Source organism: Dermacentor albipictus, chromosome 6 (genome assembly GCF_038994185.2).
Source record: "Dermacentor albipictus isolate Rhodes 1998 colony chromosome 6, USDA_Dalb.pri_finalv2, whole genome shotgun sequence".
Taxonomy (NCBI): domain Eukaryota; kingdom Metazoa; phylum Arthropoda; class Arachnida; order Ixodida; family Ixodidae; genus Dermacentor; species Dermacentor albipictus.
The window spans coordinates 96,685,870-96,705,073 of record NC_091826.1 but is presented as its reverse complement, the minus strand read 5'-3'; the positions used below and the strand labels follow the sequence as shown (position 1 = coordinate 96,705,073).

At 47.5% G+C, this 19,204-nt stretch overlaps 1 protein-coding gene across 2 annotated transcripts in view; it reads right to left on the bottom strand.

The window, feature by feature from the left end:
* Positions 1-19,204, bottom strand: part of LOC135907490 (calcium-activated chloride channel regulator 1-like) — a 435,567-nt gene that overhangs the window by 167,184 nt on the left and 249,179 nt on the right. For both annotated transcript variants that reach the window (XM_065439176.2, XM_070541068.1), the window contains exon 10: positions 16,883-17,167. In XM_065439176.2, coding sequence (XP_065295248.2) covers positions 16,883-17,167 — 285 coding nt within the window. The remainder of the gene's footprint in view (positions 1-16,882; positions 17,168-19,204) is intronic.

The window sequence follows — 19,204 nt, the reverse complement described above, 5'->3', positions numbered from 1 at the left end:
ATATATCTGTACTTCGTGACAGCCGTTGATATACTCTGCAGAGTCATTGTAAGTACTAAATCTCTACTTATCCTTTCCTTTGCCCCAAGAAAACAACCCTCATTATAATTACTGTAGTATGTTCCCTTTGTGTTTACGGCGGGATGTTACCTAGGTGTGCACTTCAGTGCACACGTAGGTAACATAGAGCATTATTCTATATATGGTGCATGCACTCTTTATATGTTACCTACATGTGCACTTGAGTGCACACGTAGGTAACAGAATGTGCGCAGTAAGCATCTTTTGCGAATAGTACAGTTAGAGCTATCTGTGCTGTATGTTAGTCACTGGCAGATTCAAGGAAAAGGCACTGCTTGAACCCCTCGCACTAGACATGCCGAGCGGCACTAATTGTGGCTATATTGTGCGGAAAATCGAGCATGCCATGAAATAGGATGGTGTATATAATGATTTAGGCCATGCATTCTCTTAATATAAAAAGTATTTCTTACTTTTTCAACCTGCTATTCTCCAGTAGCAAGTCATATGCAGAAATCTGCAGTATTTAACCTAATAGGCAAGAATTTCATGAAAGTTTTGCGCCAGCTAGCTAGGCTATCAAATATAGTTGATTCAGTGTTTAAGACGGTTCTCATAGCAGGCGTCTTTCAGATGCTCCGCTTCGCCTCCAGTTTGGGAAACAATCTACTTAATTTACATATCTGGCTTTATATATATATGTATGTATGTATGAGCACTATGTTACCTGTGTGGGCACTCTATGTTACCTGGCTGCGTACTTCCTCGAGTGCACATCCAGGTAACATAGAGTGCGCTCAGTGATTATCTTTTTACACATGCTACAGATAGATCGTCTACCTGAAAGATGTATTAACTTTAACTACTGGCGTATCAAAGTAAAAAAAAATGGGGGGGGGGTGCACCTGCCTCCTCCTCCCTATTTATCTTGGCCGTATTGATCACCACGCGCCATCAACAGTGCATACGTACATCAAAGCCTCATGCAGCGAATAATCCCTCACGACAAAACAGAATTGCGCGGCCGCTGGAGACGCGGTGGCACGACGCGCAGTGTTCGGTGGCTTGCGCTACATGAATCGCAAAAGAGGCGGACGCCTCCGCGGCCAATCTGCCGCTTTGCTAGTGAGAGTATATGATTATACAACCATTTAAGTAGCTGTTCTCGTCGCTTTCGCGCTGACCACAAGTACGAGTAACTGCTGTGTCGATATTACCACGCGTAGTAGAAGGGCAGCGCGGATCCCGTAAAAGCTTGCTTGGGCGTACAACTGAATAATTTATAATTGTGAGTTGGCTGAGTATGAAAGTTGTGTTCGGGCTGTGGCCGTATTTGATTACGCGAGCATGCAAGCAGTACGCCTGCTTCACTTTGGCCGAAGTTTCGCTGCCGGTGCAAGCCAGCCAATCGCCACATTTTGTCGTCTTTATTCCTTACGCTACGAGGAAACATGGTTCCACCTATTCAAGATAAGGCCTGACACTCTCAAAAACACGCCACTGGGCGCCATAAGAAGCGTGTATATGTGTGGTGATTCCGAATTTCTGATCGGTAGGTGTCACAGCTATCGCTACTGCCCGCACACCGTCCGCCATCCCAAGCACACGGAGTTGCACATGATGCGCGCTGATTGGCTCGTGTCCGTCGGCAAAAGTTCGCGCATAGCTCGTCTGAAATCTCTGCAGATACCTTAAAAAAAAGCAACGTACCAAGACACTTTAAACTCAATAATTTGTGTTTAAATACCAGCCTTCCTTCCAGCTACGACTTTTTTTAAATCTCGAAGGCCGTGCTTTTACAAAATGCCCGCCCTAAAAGAAAATGTAGATCTCGGAGGCTAAATTCACTTGTTAACCGCAGTGCGGCGCTGCCGCAGTGTGACGGTTTAGCTGGGCCACGTTGTGTTAGTGTGCGCGGTTAGAGTGCTCGTTGCAGTTACACGGTAATTCAATCATATTTTCGAAGTGCCTAAACAAACTCTGATCCGTACCGTGTGCATTAACCATCAGGAAACCTCTGGACTCGTGTAATGTTATTAGTTCGCCTTATGTTTCCTGTGATACGTCAGTGCCTTATGTGTACTACAGCGCCCATCCGAGCTGCCTTTGTTCTCGCCTGTCCGCGTTCGCTCGTGGAATACCTGGTACTGTGGCTTCGAATTATGGGGCGTGGAAGAATTTCTTGAAAGTTGTGCTTTCATGCGCTGTTGTTCACCGGCAATGCGACAGTGTTCGCGCCGGAAAGAGTGTCGTCGCGTGTTGCCTGCGAGACGAAGGAGCCGTTTGCTGACCACATTGAAGGTAAGCAGGTTTGACGCTTGCGCGCATTCTCGCAGCTTTTGGTTCATGTAGTAAGCTTTGTGGAACGACAACAGAACACGTTCTTAGCGTATGTTGACCATGTTGCTGTGCACATTTAGCAAAGCGTTTCACGAGGGGAGTTTCCGTGAAATTTATTATTTCTTACCGCTTATTTGCTTTATGGAGTGATGTGCTACCACCGCTTATTGTTGGGACATAATAGGCAAATATTTACGTAAACGCTGAAAGTTCCTGTTTTCTCGGTAGTTTCCCGGCAAGAAATTCTTCCGTAGATATGAATTCCCGCAAGTTACGTGTGTAATGCATGTCGATGTGTCACAGGCATCGCGAGTTGGCACGCGACTGCGATGTGTGACACTTGAACAGATATTAGCTTCTGTGAAGATTACTTCATTTATAGTGTTCAGTTTGAAGTCCAGCTTAGCGGGAACTTGTCTGCATTGTTTGTGTTCGACGTGCTCGCGTATTTGTCTTTTATATTGTAAGGCAAATATAGACCGACATTACAACAGCGAAATTTCTTTTTAATCGAAGCATGTCAATCAGACGCTCGCTTTCATTATTATTTTCATCCGAACAGGATGTCAGTGCCTGCGATTGGTAAAGGCAGTGGCTTGTAGCACTGCCTAATACGGGATGCGATTTTCTTGCGATGCTTTCCGCTCGATGTTTGCCACTCTTATAACCCACCTGCCATGGCTGGCTGTTCTAGTTAATAACGATAGCGGAATGTCGGTCAGATCAATGAGCAAAAGGAGTAGCATCGGAAAAGGGATCGCTACAAAATCGCGGCCTAGGTTTTAGAACCTTCGTAATCGATTGTTCGTTTGATTTACTAGATATTCAAGTTTTGGTGATAATTTCCCAGGTAGTCTGATGTTGTTTGCTGCTGGTTTTATTCCCGCCAGAATTTTACCATATAGTAGTGTAACCACTTGAGATATAACTACGAGACATCTGTACAAGCAGGAACACAAAGATTTGCTGGCCAGTTGCCTACATATAAAGGTCATGTAATACTTAGCAGTTGCTGCAGAAATGTTCAAAAAAATTGTGAGCAGTTTAATACCTGAGTGGACTGGCAGCTCAGTCTGTTTCAAACAACAATTAGTTAAAAGCTTCTGTGTTGCCCTGATGTTTTTATGACCTGCTTTTGACTGCTGCACGTTTCTTAGCTGTGTGCATACAGGCCAGGCTGTTCTTGCTTGTATGAATATTTTTGAATAAGTGAAAAAGATTGGCTTTTGTTTTGTTTTTCAGGTCCCAAGCACCACATTCCAGAGGTCTGCTGTGAGCAGACGTGGCAAATTGCAGTAACATCCAGATAGTACAATAAACTGTTCGTAGTTTCAGACAAACCTTTGCAAAGTATAGTCAAAACTTTCTTTTAAAAGTGCGAGCACTGATCCAACCTGATCTTTCTATGCAAACATTACATTTTATATTAGTAACAAAGACATAACTAGAACAGCAGCACTGCAGTGAGGAACTTACAGTGGCACTCCAAGTATTATACTGAAATAATCTATGAAGTCTAATTACTTTGTAATTTTAGAACAAATTGGCATGCATTTCTGTGCCATAGCAGAGTTCCAATCCGTGCGCTGCATCATGTAGGGAACAGTCACCTTACAATTAAAACCAATGCAAAGCTTTTTAACTCAGGAAATGTTTATAAAAATAAAATGTGCACACGGAACTCTTCATCTATGCATGTCTACGTAAAACACAGGATTTAATCACTGCAGCCACATAAAGGATGCATGAAGGTAGGACACACGAAGGAAACATATAAGCAGTGGCCAAATTTCAACATGGAGGAAACATAAAGTGCGGTAACATAAGGGATACATAAAGGGCGGACACAGGAAGGAAACGTAAAAGCAGTGGCCAAATTTGAACATGGAGGAAACACAAAGTACGGTAACATAAGCGTTAAATAAAGGGAGGACGCATGACGGAAACGTAAAAGCAGTGGCCAAATTTCAACATGGAGGAAACATAAAGGACATTTCCTCATGTGAACTGCGGGAAACATACAGTAAACATAAAGGGCATAACCATTTTCATAAGGGAACAGGGCGCACAAGGTCAAAGTCAGGGCCACCCCTCACCCCCACACCGGTTAGCCGGCGTGTCAAGGGCGTCTGACACGCCCGATGAAAAAAAAAGAGGGGAGGGAGAGGAATAGAAAGGAAAAAAAATGAAAGGGGGGTATGCGCCAATAAATTCAACTAAGTGTTGTTGCCTATAGCTTGAAGTTTATCATAGCGAATATATTCTAAAGCTCTCTTTGAAACGTTTATGCCTATTGGTTGCAATGTCTTGAACTTATGAATAAGGTATGATTCTCTGTATTTTCTTTCTGTTCAGAACGGAAATTTGACTGTAAGATGTAGAGTTTAACTTGATGAAAGTTATGATCTGGTTGGTTGAAATACTCGGCCACGGCTTTGGGAAGCATTTGAGCTGTGTCTGTGTGGTGTCAATCTGACGTTCATTGACTGTCCTGTTTCACCGATATATTGTTTCTTACAGAAGGAATATTCAAGCATATAAATCACCTCCGAACTTGCACAAGCTAAGCTAGATTTGACTTTATAAATATTTGCGGTGCTTTTAATTTTAATGTCATTTTGAAGGTGCCTGCAGGTTTTGCACCTTGGGCAACAACATTCTTTTATTACGGGGGAATGCTGTTGGCTGACGTTAGTGTGCACTAGCATGTCTTAAAAGTTCCTGTTTTGGCGATAGGTAACCCTAGGTATATCCGGGAACACTTTTCGCAGACGCTCGTTACTTGATAATATTGGGTGGTATTTTCTTATGATGTTGTTTATGTTTGGGAGTGCATTAGAATAGTTTGTTATAAAGGCCGGCGGTCTGTCAGATTCCAGTGTGGGCTGTCTCTTCGCCAATCCCAACTGTCTCTCCAATCTTGACGTGGCATCATAAGCTCTATCGAGAGCAACTTCGGGATAGTTCCTTTGTGCTAGCGTTGTTTGAAGGTCGTTTAGGTGGTAGATATTATCGTGCTCGTCGCTGCAGATTCTTCTTATACGCTTCGCTTGTCCGACAAAAATTCCTTGCTTGCAATGTCGCGGGTATTGACTGTTGTAGTCTAAATATTGCTCGCTATCTGTAGGCTTCCGGTAAAGTGTCGTTCTCAGTTTTGCGTTTTCTATGTAGACGGTCGTGTCCAGGAAGTTTATCTGACGGCGAGAGTGGTGAGCAGTAAATTTAATGCTCGGGTGAAAGCGGTTGAAATGGCTAATTAAGTCAGTTGAGGCGCTTGTGCCGTGCTCCCAAATTATAAATATGTTGTCAATGTAACGAAGATAGGTGTGGGGTTTTAAAGGGTAGGATTTCAGTAGGTCTGCTTCAAGCTGAGTCACGTTGAGTCACGTTGCACTACAGGCCTCATACATAACTAGTTTCGAAAGTAGCAATTTTCTGTGTCGCTGCATTGATTCTAAGCTGGCGCATTGCAGTCGACAGATATCGTAAGATGGTTTCTGCCGCAATTTTCGTTATAGAGATCAAATGCAAATGGACGACTGAAAATATAGGTATATATGGGGTCATTGGAGTGATCAGCTACAGAACATAAGTGTTTCTTAATAGTTATTAAAATTTTCTATTTTTGCTGTCAATGAACTATGTGAATAACTTCCTTCGGCAACAGTGTACGGTACTTCACACATGGTACGACTTCACAACAAAGTGTCCTTTTGCTGATTTTCTTCCGTCAAAATTCTTTAAATTTTACTAGATGCTTCCACGAAAGGTTGGCAGCATTGTTCAATAAAGTACAGAAATATTCCATTGACGAAACAAGCAGCTTGGCTGGTATTGCCTAGCTGTGCCGGCTGAGATGCTTGACGTTACGCATGCAGTGCAGAGAACTAAGAGAGCTGAGGTGATGGTGAAAGGGTGCGCTCCGATGTCGACGTTGTGCTCGTCACTTTTCTGCGCCTGTCATATGTCAAGCGCGCGAAACGATGAGAACATATTGCGTCCGACGACCATGGGCAATAATGATGACAACGACAACGTACTAGGCGAGTTTCGCACGACCACGCGAAGCGACTCAACCGAAAAAACGACGAAACGAAGCACAAACCAGCAAGAACCCCAGCTTACCACGTATCTTTTAAGATCTCCGCTTTAAATACAGATGGCGCCACCGCCTAGGGATTGGACTTGGGAACCACGCATTCAACGACGACGTCAGAGCGTGCGCAGCAAGACGTGCAATGAAGTTCTATACATTCGACGCTGTCGATACAGCAGGAACTCCACCTCTCCTAACTTCTCACAGTTGTTCAAGCCAAGCTGGACATGTCGCTCACAAATAGAAAGATTACATGACTTGAAATCTAATTGTACGTCATCTACGTATACCGAATAAAACATGCTCTGCGGTATAGATAAGCGCAATAAATTGATTTTGATTACAAGAAGGGTAGAGCCTAATACCCCTCCTTGCGGCACCCCAGTTTCTTGCGTAAGTGGCCTGGATAGAGCGTTGCCTACCCTAACGCGAAATGTACGGTTTGATAGGTAACTTTCCATTACATTAAACATATTCCCCCGAATACCCATTTCTCAGAGGTCTTGCAATATCCCATATCTCCAAGTCGTGTCATATGCCTTTTCCATGTCTAAGAAAACAGAAAGAAAAAACTGCTTATGGATAAAGGCGTCGCGAATGCCTGCCTCAATGCGCACGAGCTGGTCAGTAGTCGAGCTACCCTCTCTGAAGCCGCATTGATAAGGGTCGAGCATTTTATTCGATTCAAGGAAATGTAAAATACGATGATTTATCATTTTCTCGAAGAGTTTGCATAAGCAACTTGTGAGTGCTATTGGACGGTAACTTGAAACGTCGGATGGGTCCTTGCCTTGTTTCATGACTGGTACAACGATAGCTTCTTTCCATGAGGATGGGAGGTATCCAGCAGCTCAAAAAGAGCTAAAAAGTGCCAGAAGTGTCATCTGTGTGTCACTGTGTAGGTTTTTAATCATGCCATACGTGATTCTGTCAACTCCAGGTGCAGAGTTCATACACGAGCGCAACGCAGCTCTAAGCTCGGCAATATTGAAAAGACAGTCGTACGGTAGATTAGGTCTGCATTGACGGTTTATTTACCTAGGTTGTGCAATTTGCTTATATTGAAGGAATGTTTGTGAATAGTTTATGTAACTTGATACATGCGCAAAATGTAATCCAAGGGCATCGGCCTGGTTTTCCAAGGTACTTCCTCGCTCATAAATTAAAGGTAATGGGTTGATCTGCTGCCCTTTTTGCCTTCTCAGTCCATTCCATACTTTAGCCTCCTGGGTATAGGAATTGATGCCTGAAAGAAACCTCTCCCAGCTTGCTCTTCTAGCCTGCTGTCTCGTGCGCCGTCCTTGCGGCATGCTCGCCATCAGTATGCGGCATGCTCGCCATCACAGTTGACACAATGTGGAGTGTTCTGGCACGTTTCGGAGGAATGTTTATTGTCACTGCACTTTGCACATGTCTGCCGGCCTCGACAGTTCTGTGAACTGTGGCCAAACCTTTACCACTTAAAGCATCTAAGAGGATTGTGTACGTACGGCCTGACATGGAGCTTGATGTACCAGGCCTCGATTGACTCGGGCAGTACACTCGAGCCGAAGGTGATTATCAAGTGTTTGGTTTGGAATTCTTTGCCATCTCGCCTCACTATAATTCTTTTGACATTTATGACTTTCTGTTCACTGAAGCCCTCCAAGAGCTCAGCCTCAGTGAGCTCCAGCGAATCATCGTGCGAGACAACGCCGCGGGAGGTAGTCTTCGGTGGTGATGGTGGTAAACATTTATTACTTGAGCCTTTTTACAAGATTACTTGTGAGGGGGCTCAGGAGCGCGTAGGGTGTCCGGGAGTTTGTGGCCCTCGGCGACCCTCAGAGCCCAGTCCACCAGCCGTATTTGGTCGGCTGGGTTGGAGCTAGACACCGCGGTCTCCCATCCCTCGACGTCGGTGAGTTGCCACTCAGAGGGTGGCTGGAGCTCAGGGCATAAGAACATAATGTGATGGAAATTAGCTCGAGGTGCGCCGCAGAGCGTACATTCCTGTTGATATAGGCCTGGATGAACCAGGGCGAGAAAAGCTGGAGAAAGAAAAGTTTGTGCCTGAAGTTGGCGCCAGGTACTTTGTTGCAATTTTGTTAAAGATTTATCTGGGGGAGGGTATCTCAACCGCATTTCGCGGTAGTGGAGGGTGATCTCGTGATATTCGACCAATCTGTCTCTGGCGTTATCCAGGTCATCGGACGGCGTGGCTCGGTTGACGGCTACTCGAGCGATAGAATGGGCCATCTCATTGCCTGGATGGCCTGCGTGCGCGGGCACCCAGATGAGCTTAATTGGTCTGAAGGGGGTCTGATGATTGAGCATTTTCAGTGCCGGTTCATGAACTCGGCCTTTCGAGTAGTTGCGGATTGCAGTTTTGGAATCGCTAAGGATAACCTCGGCAGCGGTGGTTGAGATGGCCAGCGCTATGGCAGCCTCCTCCGCCTCTATGGACGTACGCGCGTGTATTGTGGCGGCTGTGATGTAACCAAGTTGATGGGACACTGCACTTACGGCATAGGCTGGTTTCTGTGGGTAACTAGCGGCGTCGACACACAGTGTGGTGGTCGTGTTGGTGTTGTTTGTAGAGGGCTTTTGCCCTGGTCTGCCTGCGTGCCTCGTGATGCACGGGGTGCATGTTTTTAGGCAGGGGGAGAATAGTGATGCAGTTTTGTATGTCCGATGGTAAAGGACATGTCTGATGGGCCTTGGAAGTCGGGATTAGTCCTAGTTTGTCCAGGATGTGCCGACCTGTGGTGGTAGAGGATAGCCTCTCAATTTGGGCTGTGCGATGGGCTTCTGTGAGCTCAGCAAATGTGTTATGTACCCCCATGCGAAGGAGGCGCTCGGTTGGCGTGTGCCTGGGGAGGTTAAGTGCAGTCTTATAAGCTTGACGTATAAGGGCATCCACTTTTTCCGTTTCCGTCCGGTTGAGATGTAGGTATGGGAGCGAGTATAGTATTCTGCTTATGACAAAAGCCTGTACTAACTTTCTCAAGTCATGCTCTCTCATCCCATTGTGTCTATTGGCTATCCGCTTAATCAGGCGCATAGTGTGGTGTACTGTGGTGGTGAGTTTGTTCAAGGTCGCCGTATGTCTGCCGTTGTTTTGCATGACCATGCCAAGCACTCGTAGCTGTGTGACCTCTGGAATGGAATACGACTTCATGTGGATACGGATGCTGGGGTTTGGAGTTGGGTCTGTGCGACTCTTCGGGGGGTGAAGAACAAGAAGTTCCGACTTGGTGGGGGAGCACGCGAGACCTATTGCCGTAGCCCGCTCCACCACCACATCGGCCCCTGCCTGTAAGGTCGCCTCCATGTCGCCTATGCTGCCTGTAGTGGTCCACAAGGTAATATCATCTGCATACAGGGAGTGCGAGAGGTTGGGAATATTTGCCAGGTCTCTGGCCATGGGAATGAGAGTGAGGTTAAAGAGGAGTGGCGAGAGCACTGACCCTTGCGGTGTGCCTCTGCTACCCAGTTGGACCTTGTCTGTTGTCAGTTCTCCCACAGTAAGGACCGCAGTCCTGGCCTGTAGGAAAGCTGTGACATAGGCGTGAGTTCTTCGGCCTACGTGTAGACCGGATAAGGCGTTCAGCACTGCGGTATGTTCCACATTGTCAAAGGCCTTGGTCAGGTCGAGTGCTAGTATGGCTCTTGTGCGTTTGGCATGCCGGGGGTGCAGGACTTCTTCAGAGAGCTGAAGCATGACGTCTTGCGTGGATGCCCGCGGAAGCCAATCATTGTGTGAGGGAAGAGATTATGTGTTTGCATATGTTGTTGGAGTCTTTCTAGTATGACATGTTCGAAGACCTTACCTAGACATGAAGTGAGTGAAATCGGACGTAGGTTTTTTAGATCTAGCGGCTTGCCTGGCTTGGGAATAAAGGTTATCTTTGCATGGGTCCACTGTGGTGGGAGGGTTCCTGCGGCCCAGTGCGAGTTAAAGAGTTGGGTGATCGCCTGTATCGACCTGTCATCAAGGTTTCGAAGGACTTTGTTCGTGATGTTATCCTCCCCTGGAGCGGATGTGGTTCTGAGCTTATGTAAGGCTGCGCGGACTTCCCAGACAGTGATGTCTGCATCTAGTTCTGGATTGTCCTGGCCGGTGTAAGGAGGTAAGGGGACCCTTGTGCGGTCCGCCAGATATAGGGTTTGCAGAGAGTCCAGTAGTGCTTTGTCTTCCGCTGGGTTGCTGTGCAGCAGCCGCGAAAGACTCTTGCGCTGTTGGATCTTGTTATTTTCGGGGTTTAGCAAGCATCGCAGAAATGACCACGTGTCCTTTAGGCCTAAATTCGCACTCATGCGGTCGCAGAGCTGCCCCCACTGTTGGCGTGTTAGGTGTGTTGCGTGCTCTTCTATTTCCCTGACAAGGGCCGCGATTCGGGTTTTGAGTTTTCGATTGTGCTTATTTGCTAGCCAGCGTTTCTGTAAACTGTTGTGTGCCTCCCACATGTGTAATAGCCTACTGTCTGCGAGTTCTGAGTCTGACGTGGTTGGTACCTGGGATGTGGCCATTGTGGTATCTGCCATTAGTTGCTGCACCCACGTGTCCAGGTTATCGATGGTTTCAGGTGCGGCTGCTCTAATCCTTCGAAACCTGTCCCAGTCAGTGATGGCGACTTGGCGGCGTTGTGTCTTGGAGAGCGTACGGGTAGGGATGTAGGTGCTAAGGATGAAGTGGTCACTGCCCAATGAGTTGAGCGTATTGAGCCATGTACCATTGGGTATGTGCTTAGTGAGAGTAAGGTCCGGGTTTGTGTTATGTTGGACACTGTTGCCGATCCTTGTGGGAAAATTAAGATCGTTGAGGAGCGAGAGCCCCTCGTTTTGGATGAGCGTCCATAGCGTGGTACCCTTCCGGCAGTTCTTTCTGTAACCCCAGGCAGTGTGGTTTGCGTTGAAGTCGCCCACTATTACTAGTGAGTTCCTTCCGCAAATGTCTAAGGTTTTACGTATCGCCGTTACTAGCGGGGATGCAGGGCCCTTGGGGGGGCTGTAGATGTTGAGCACAAACAGACTGGTGTCGTGTCTGTGTTGGGGAAGAAGTTCTATGAGTACTCCATCAATGTCCGGAATATTAAGTGGATGGAGCGTAGCTGTTTAATTTCGGTGTACCAATGTGGCTAACCTGCTGGAGGTCGCATTGGCTATCTCGAAAGGTGTGTAATTAAGGAGCTTTGCGGGACCTTGTGTTTCTTGTAGTGCTATGATTGTGGGCGTTTGATCTGTGGGCAGGGACTGTAGGTGGAGTTGGAGGTTGCTGCGCTTAGCCCTGTAACTCCGGCAGTTCCACTGCCATACCACGGCCCCGTTAGGCCGTGCTGCCATGATGATGACTGTGAAGAGACTCGGCTACGGAGGCCGAGGTTGTAGAATTTGAAGCTAGCAGCCCATTTAGCTGAGTTTGTATCTGAGACACGGTTGCTTCCTGGGTGCCCTGCCGTTTCTCGAGCGCCGTGAGTCTGTTAGCTATATTTGCCATGCAGGCGGCATTGTCTTTCTGCATGGCCATGAGGCTTTGTTGCATGCTTTGAATAGCGTTTGCAAAGTCTGTCATGGAAGTGGTCCCGTTTTGGGAATTTTCTCCGCTACCGTCAGGCTGCGCACGGCGCTTCTGGGGGGGATTCCTGGTGGGGGACGTTGCTTGTGACGGAAGGTTAGATGCCTGTGGCGCAGAGGGGGGTCTGACAGAGGGAGCCTTAGCGGCGGGTGGGGGATTAGGAGAGTCGGTTCTGCGCGCATGCATGTCGCGCTTAAGCAGTGATTGAATTTGTTCACGTAGTTCGGCGATTTCGGCACTTTGTTTCTGAAGCTGGGCCCTGAGCTCCTTATTTTCCCGCTCGAGAGACGGAGACCGCGGCCCCCAGCTCACCTGTTTCGTGGACTGAATCTCCGTCCCAGGTAGAGGAGGGTAGGAGGTGGAGCGGCTCCTGGTCCGGCCGCGCCCGGTGGTGGAACGGGATCTGGACCTGGACTGCGTCCTGGAGTGAGAGGCCCTGTCCGACTTCTTCTGGGGGTCCGAGAGCAGCCTCGTGGGACTGCGGGAGCTGCGTTGTTGGGTGGAGTCGGGGGTAGCCTTTTTCTCGATCAAAGCCACCTTGACGGTTGCGGGTGGAGACTTGGTCTTGCCGGTGCGGTCAAACCGCACCTTACACTTTTTGCACCCCGTGAAGTGCGCCACTCCACAGAGGATGCACTTGGCGTTACAGGTGGGTGGTTCGTCGAGTTGATGCTCTACTCCGCATCGCGGGCAGCGGTTGCTCTTGGGGTGTGGACACACGTCCACTCTGTGCCCTGCCCTCCAGCAGTTGTGGCATGCTTCCACTTTGGCCTTGAAATGGTGGCAGGCATATAGAGTCCCATAAAAGTTCAGCTGCTTCGGGAACGCTTGCACATTGATGAAGGTGATTAAGATAGACTTGGTTTTGCCCAGAGGTCTTGCGTCAGTGATCGTGTACTGGGAGCTCTTATTCATAGCTACCAAGTCTTGGATGATTTCTTCTGGATTTTGATTGTATAGCGCATTGTAAATGATGCCACGTACCGCATCGTCAGGGGCGGCCACGTAAGCGCGGAGTGGGTATTTCACGGTGTCTAGTATCAAAGAGTCCACAGCCACATAACTCTTCGCTCGGTCTTCCGCAGGGGTACTGATCGTGAACGAGTTGTTGAATGGGTTCAGGCGCAGTTTGTCCTCCTGCCGGGCGGTGTTATAGTCAATGCGGGCGTTCGCGCATACGAGTGAGAGAAGCACTCCGCCGTTGCACTGTCGCACGCACAGTCCGCCGCCGGGTCGGAATATGACCTTGAGGTCTGTTTTGGGTAGCTTGGGTAGAGGAGCGTGCCTTTTTGGCTTGCCGGAAGTCAGCGGAGCCGTCGGCGGTGTGGTTGAACTAGAAGAACTGCCGGTGGAACCGGCCGATGGCGCCGGGAGCGGACTCGACGCCAGGTGTTGGAGCTTGGGGTAGGCAGCCTTCCGGGCTTCAAAGGCCCTCTGCCACCTTGGGTACCTTGCGAACTCCTCTGGGGTGATATTTTCTCCCGCGACACAGTAAGCCATCTCCAAGGACGGCTCCATGGCGCTGAGCGGCGTCGGAACAGACGCCGGTAGGCCAAGACCTAACCGGCTGTCGTGGCGAGACGCTCGTTGCGTTAGGCGTAAAGTAGGCCTATAGCGCGGCGGCCGCCGCGTCAGATAGAAAAGCGCTTCTCGCGCACAAAGTCCGGTCGGAAAGTTCCGAAGAAAGGTGAAGACGGGTGCCGGGCACCTGCACTGACCTTTTGGGACCGGTTTCAGGCCATTTACGGTGAAATATCCGCCATCTCGGTGAAAAATTCTCGGAGCCGATGTAAGGTGCGTCCGCTCTGCTCCGCCGCTGGTGGCGTTCCCCCGTATTCTTCGTACGGTGCGGGGTTACTACTACTTGGGTCTTCCCAAATGATACTATTTTAGGCAGTTTCTCAAATTGCTTGTGATCGCAGAGCTCCAAGAGGAGGTCACCGCTAGCCATCCTCGACGCCTTATACTATGGACCAAAAACATCGGTAACAGACATCGATGCAAGGAACGGTGAGATTGTTCCCACTTGTTTACCTGGTGTTGCTCAGTGGATCACGTGAAAACGAGGAAAATTGTGGACTTGGCGTCCGAAAAACTGAAAGACCTCTTCGGTGTGCCCCGGTTTCTGAGGGCGATCAGGGAGTTTAGGAAAAGCGTTTTCCATAAGTACAGTTGGGTTTTCGGCCGCGATGCCGACCACTCACCATGGAGCCCAACAGGGGGACGTGACAGAAGTTCCTGCAAGAGAAACCCTGGCAACGCCAGCCGTACATCACTGCTATAACCACATATAGCACAACCAAGGCTGGCTAGTCAAACAACGTTAACCCTTGACGCCAGGAAACTAGGAAGTGAGCAGAAGTGATGAGAAGACAGGAAAGATGAAAAAGGCGAGAGAGAAAGACGAAGATTGGAGAGGAGGACAGGAAAAGGCGACTGCTGATTTCCCCCGGTTGGGTCAGTCTGTGGGCGCCGTCTACGTGAAGCAGAGGCCAAAGAGGTGTGTTGCCTCCGCTTGGGGGCCTTAAAAGGTCCAAACACATGGCATCGGCTCAACCTCTAGGATCCCCTTTTCCCCGGACACGCATAAGCCGCGCACGGTTAGACGCGGGAGGGTCCAACCCCCATGTGCTCGGGTACGTGGTGTCGCAACACACCAAACGCCTGCTGCCGCAGACGCCCCTGCACGGCTTCTGGTTCTGTTTCTGTAGATTGCCGACACGTGCGTTCATCGAGCCGCATGTCATTTTTTCCCCATTGCATCGCTCCCTTCCAATTCAACTCTGCATTTCGCCTTCTATAAGGTGTCCGTCATCGATTATTAAAATTTAGTTGACAGTGAGCGCTTGTCTCTCGTCCTTGTTCTTGTGTGGTTCTATGTGTTAGCAGTGTTATATTTTCAAATTGAGCATGCACCAACTTGCCCAGAAAGAAGTTTTAATGAATAACAATCGCGCGCGCTTTTATTTCTTTGTTTTTCGCGCATGCCATCGGGTTGCGCCGGAGGAGTTTTTGGCGTACAGGCGACCGACAGACGCATGGACGGAGGAATCGGCTGCCATATACAGCGTCGCTGTAAAATTAAATTATTCTATTTATGTGCCAAAACGCCGATCTGACTATGAGGCACACCCTATTGGGGAACATCGGACTACTTTAGGCCATGTAAGGTTTCTCAACGGGCACTCAATGCACGGTAAAAATGCGTTTTTGAATTTCACCCCCATCGCAATGCTGCCGCAACAGTCGGGACTCGATCTCGCGATCTCGCGCTTATGAGTGCAAGGCCAAAGCTGACTTGCTTCTTTCTAAAGCTGACCCACCGTAATCGCGGCCGCGGCGGCCGCGATTCATATAGTATTCGTGGATGTTCATGGTAATGGAGGCGAAATTCGTAAACGCCCGTGCACTGTCTGCACCCCAAAGAACCCCAGCTGGTCGAAACCACTTCCCACTACAGCGTGCCTCATAATCATGGTTCGTGGATCGTGGTTTTCTCACGTAAAATAACAAAATCTAATTTAGTTTTGTTTTTGCTTTTAGTGCTTCACTTATGCTTTTATTGAACAGCGCTTCACAACGTCCTATCAAAAGAGACTAGATTGCTAATTTTGAGAATTCTTGAATGTGAACATCGTTTTATAGGATTTGTGTTGCAGTTGTTGATTACAGGAAAACTATTCGATAAGTATTCGATATGGTCTAATTAACCTCTAGCAGAATTTGATTCGTATTCTATTTGGTCTCAAGAATCACTTTTCTGATACCCATACTTTTGATGCATATAAATTAATTTATAAACAAATTTACACATCAGAGCACCCAAATAACGGTGCGCCACAATAAAACGATCATCGTCAATTCTGAACAAAGGCTTAATGAGGCTGGTGGTGTGACAAAGGCAAATCGGCGGCCAAGACAGCACAAAAAAAAAGAAACGGCTCAAGGTTGCGCATGCTGGTCAGGAGGAATGTGAGCATCCATCTAATAATAGGTTGATTCGTGCGCTTCACCAGAATGTGAATGAGATCGGGGGTTGGGCACGACCGAGTGGTTCTTCGCAGGATTTGGTAACGGTCTGTTGGACTGTTCGGACACAACTGCAGCCGATGGGCCAGATGAACCGGTGAGGGCGGCAAACGGGAGAGCCTACCTCTCACATTTCTAAATCGATTTAAAGTACCGTTTCAAAATGTTATGCTTAATGGCTGCAATGTGTTGAGCTTGTAGATAAGGTATGATTCTAAGATATGATGATATAAAATCATACATTATCCATAAGTTGAAGCCATTGCAGCCAATAGCCTTAAACGTTTCAAAGGGAGCTTTAGAATCGATTCTCTATGCCAAATTTCAAGATATGAGCAGCAGCATCTAGTTTGGTTTCTTAGCGCTGTTGTATCCTTTGTCTTTCCGTTTTTTTGCCTTTTGTTTATCTACGCCATTTATTTTTTTCGACGAGCACCGGTTTCTCCCGCTCTTTCTATTATCTCTTTAAGAGACACGCTAACCCAGTAATAGAGGGCTGCTGTGCGCGTCGTTGAAACACCGGCTGACACACGGCCGTTGACACGCGATTGACAGACGGCCGTGTCACTGGCCTTGTGCGCAGCATTCCTTTATTCTCAATTCAACACCCTTGCAGCTAACACACCTTCGCTAGTTGCCGCACCCACTCGCCTTACGCCCTTTCTCCTTTTGAAGAACCCCACCTATATACACTGTGGCGAGGAAAGCGTATGTCGCCTTGAAGAAGACAAGTTCACTTATCGAAACGTTGGTTCCTACTTTCAACTTGTTCTCGTTTTGCTAATGGCCATGCAAATATAGCTTACGTTATGCGATGTACTCGTGGATAACAGCATACTAACCGACCGATCACTTGAGAACTGCTGCGCCTGACCGTTGATGGCTGGGTTGTAGTCCGCCGATGTGGTTTCAATGTTGTCTGGAAAAAAGTAGCTTTCCGCGTTCGTTTCTGCAGCCAGTTGCTCAAGCACGTATTCCGCTTCTTCTCCCATCGCCATGGTCACGACTCCCACTTTTGCCGCTAACAGTTGCGGCTTGACTTCCGTAATGGATGGGGATTCGTTCTCCCCGCCGTCAGTCAAAAGCACAATTCTCCTTGGTTCTGTCCTAGTTGAATTTTTCAGAATCTGCACGTAATTAATGCACAAACAATATTTTAGGGTTGCAATAATAACACTTAAAATACAATGTTTAAAAACTCTAATTAATATAAAAAATATGGGTTTTTACGTGCCAAACTCACGACCTGAATATGTGGCATGACGGTAGTGAGGGACTCCAGAAATTTGGACCAGCTGAGCTTCTTTGACGGGCACCTAAATATAGGTACCTGGGCGTTCTCGCATTTCACCCCCCATCAAAAAGCGGCCACCGTGGCCGGGATTCCATTCCACCACATCAACCTTAGCAGTTTAACACCATAGCCCCTAAACAACCAATATTGTGCCCGCGGAGGAAAAGCGTATTAGATCTTACGCTCGCGCATTCGGCGATACACACGAAAAAAACTATTTTAAAGTTTGATAAATTGCTTCTGCCTCGCTTTAGGTACGATTATTGTGCTCTGGTGCCAGGGCAAGATTGATAGGCTCTTATGCTCAATAGCAGAATTAGGCTAAGTCTACCCATTCTTCTGTGAAATAAAAATGAATTCGTCCACTGAAAAGAGAAGTACCCAACTGATTATAAAACCACACAGAGTTTATAGAAACAAAACACGAAGAGGGTTGGTTCTTGAATGGGGCATGTTCTATAATGAGAAGTCTTGAATAACCGAGTGTTTAAGTTTAACTTTTTTCGCAAGTAATACTTCAGAACATAGAACTGCCTGGATGTAGGGCGTTCTTGTATTAGTGTACAAAATTTAAATGGTGGTTTTTCCTTTTAGCAACTATTACAAGATATAACTGATTGCTCAAACGAGTGTTTTAACATACGATACTGCCCTTCAGAATTTTGGACTCCACATTCAATGCGCCTACATTAGAAAATACTATCTGACATATTTATCGTAACATGGTATTTCTTGAAGCTTCGTCTCGACAAGATAGGTATGGAATAATGCTGTTGGAAGCTAAACGTAAAACCCTCTATGTATATGTAAGCTAACCGTATATGAGCAATAGGGAACAAAAACGCAAACACCGTGCTTCAACTGAAAGGTCGCATAGTGCTGAAAATGAAGGAAGGCTCTGAACCTATCTGTGCACGCTCGAGTGCAGGCGCAGCCAACACTGAGTCATTCACAGGTAATGCCGTTTTCTGGACATAATTGTTTAGGCGTAAAATTTGCTTTTTTCACAAGGTAATCAAGCGCTGAACCTACACACTTACTACTGCTCTTGCTCGCACACAAAGCGTCAATGTTACGACAATGTTTTTCTGACTTATTCAAGATTCCAAGTGCAACGACCATAGCGACAGCGTAATGAAGTTTACAAAGTGTTCCGTCGGTGATGGGAAGTTTACGATCACTCTCATTTTATTATTAGTGACTCATTTCTGCAAGTGCTCGCTTTCCCTGGAAAACAGTGATGTCCGTAGTGCACTACAAAGCAAAAAACACAAGTCGAACTGCTTGATTCAAACGACCAATTTTCTACGAATCTGCTTTTAACTGTGCTACACGGCAATAAATTCCATTGACTGGCACTATTCTCTATGAAATTACGGTAAGAATGCAAACTGGTACCTAAATATCCTAAGTGCAATAAATGTACGTCTTAACTGCGCAATTGCTTATTCAGGGCAAAGCTTCTTTTAAGCGAATATTTATTTGCCGTTCCTTCAACTTTCCCACGGCGGCGGCGGCGGCGGCGCTGCTGCTGCTGCTGCTGCTGCTGCTGCTGCTGCTGCTGCTGCTGCTGCTGCTGCTGCTGCTGCTGATTTTGTGATGCTGTGTGTGGGGGGAGGGGTCAACAAGGTGCCGTAGGAGTTGCCATACGTTCTTGGTACAGAAGTTGCCATATATGCTGTTGCATACTTGACCGCAGTTGGAACGGCACAGCTCCTCTGCGTGTGCAGCGATTTCTGTCTGTAGCGCGGCCAGTCTGGGTTTTAACTTTCGATTATGTTTTCATTGTTTCTATATCTCCAGGATGTTGTGGTGTGCCTCCCAGAGGAGGGCCAGGAGCGCGTACATTGTGGGGGCGTCGGGTGATGTA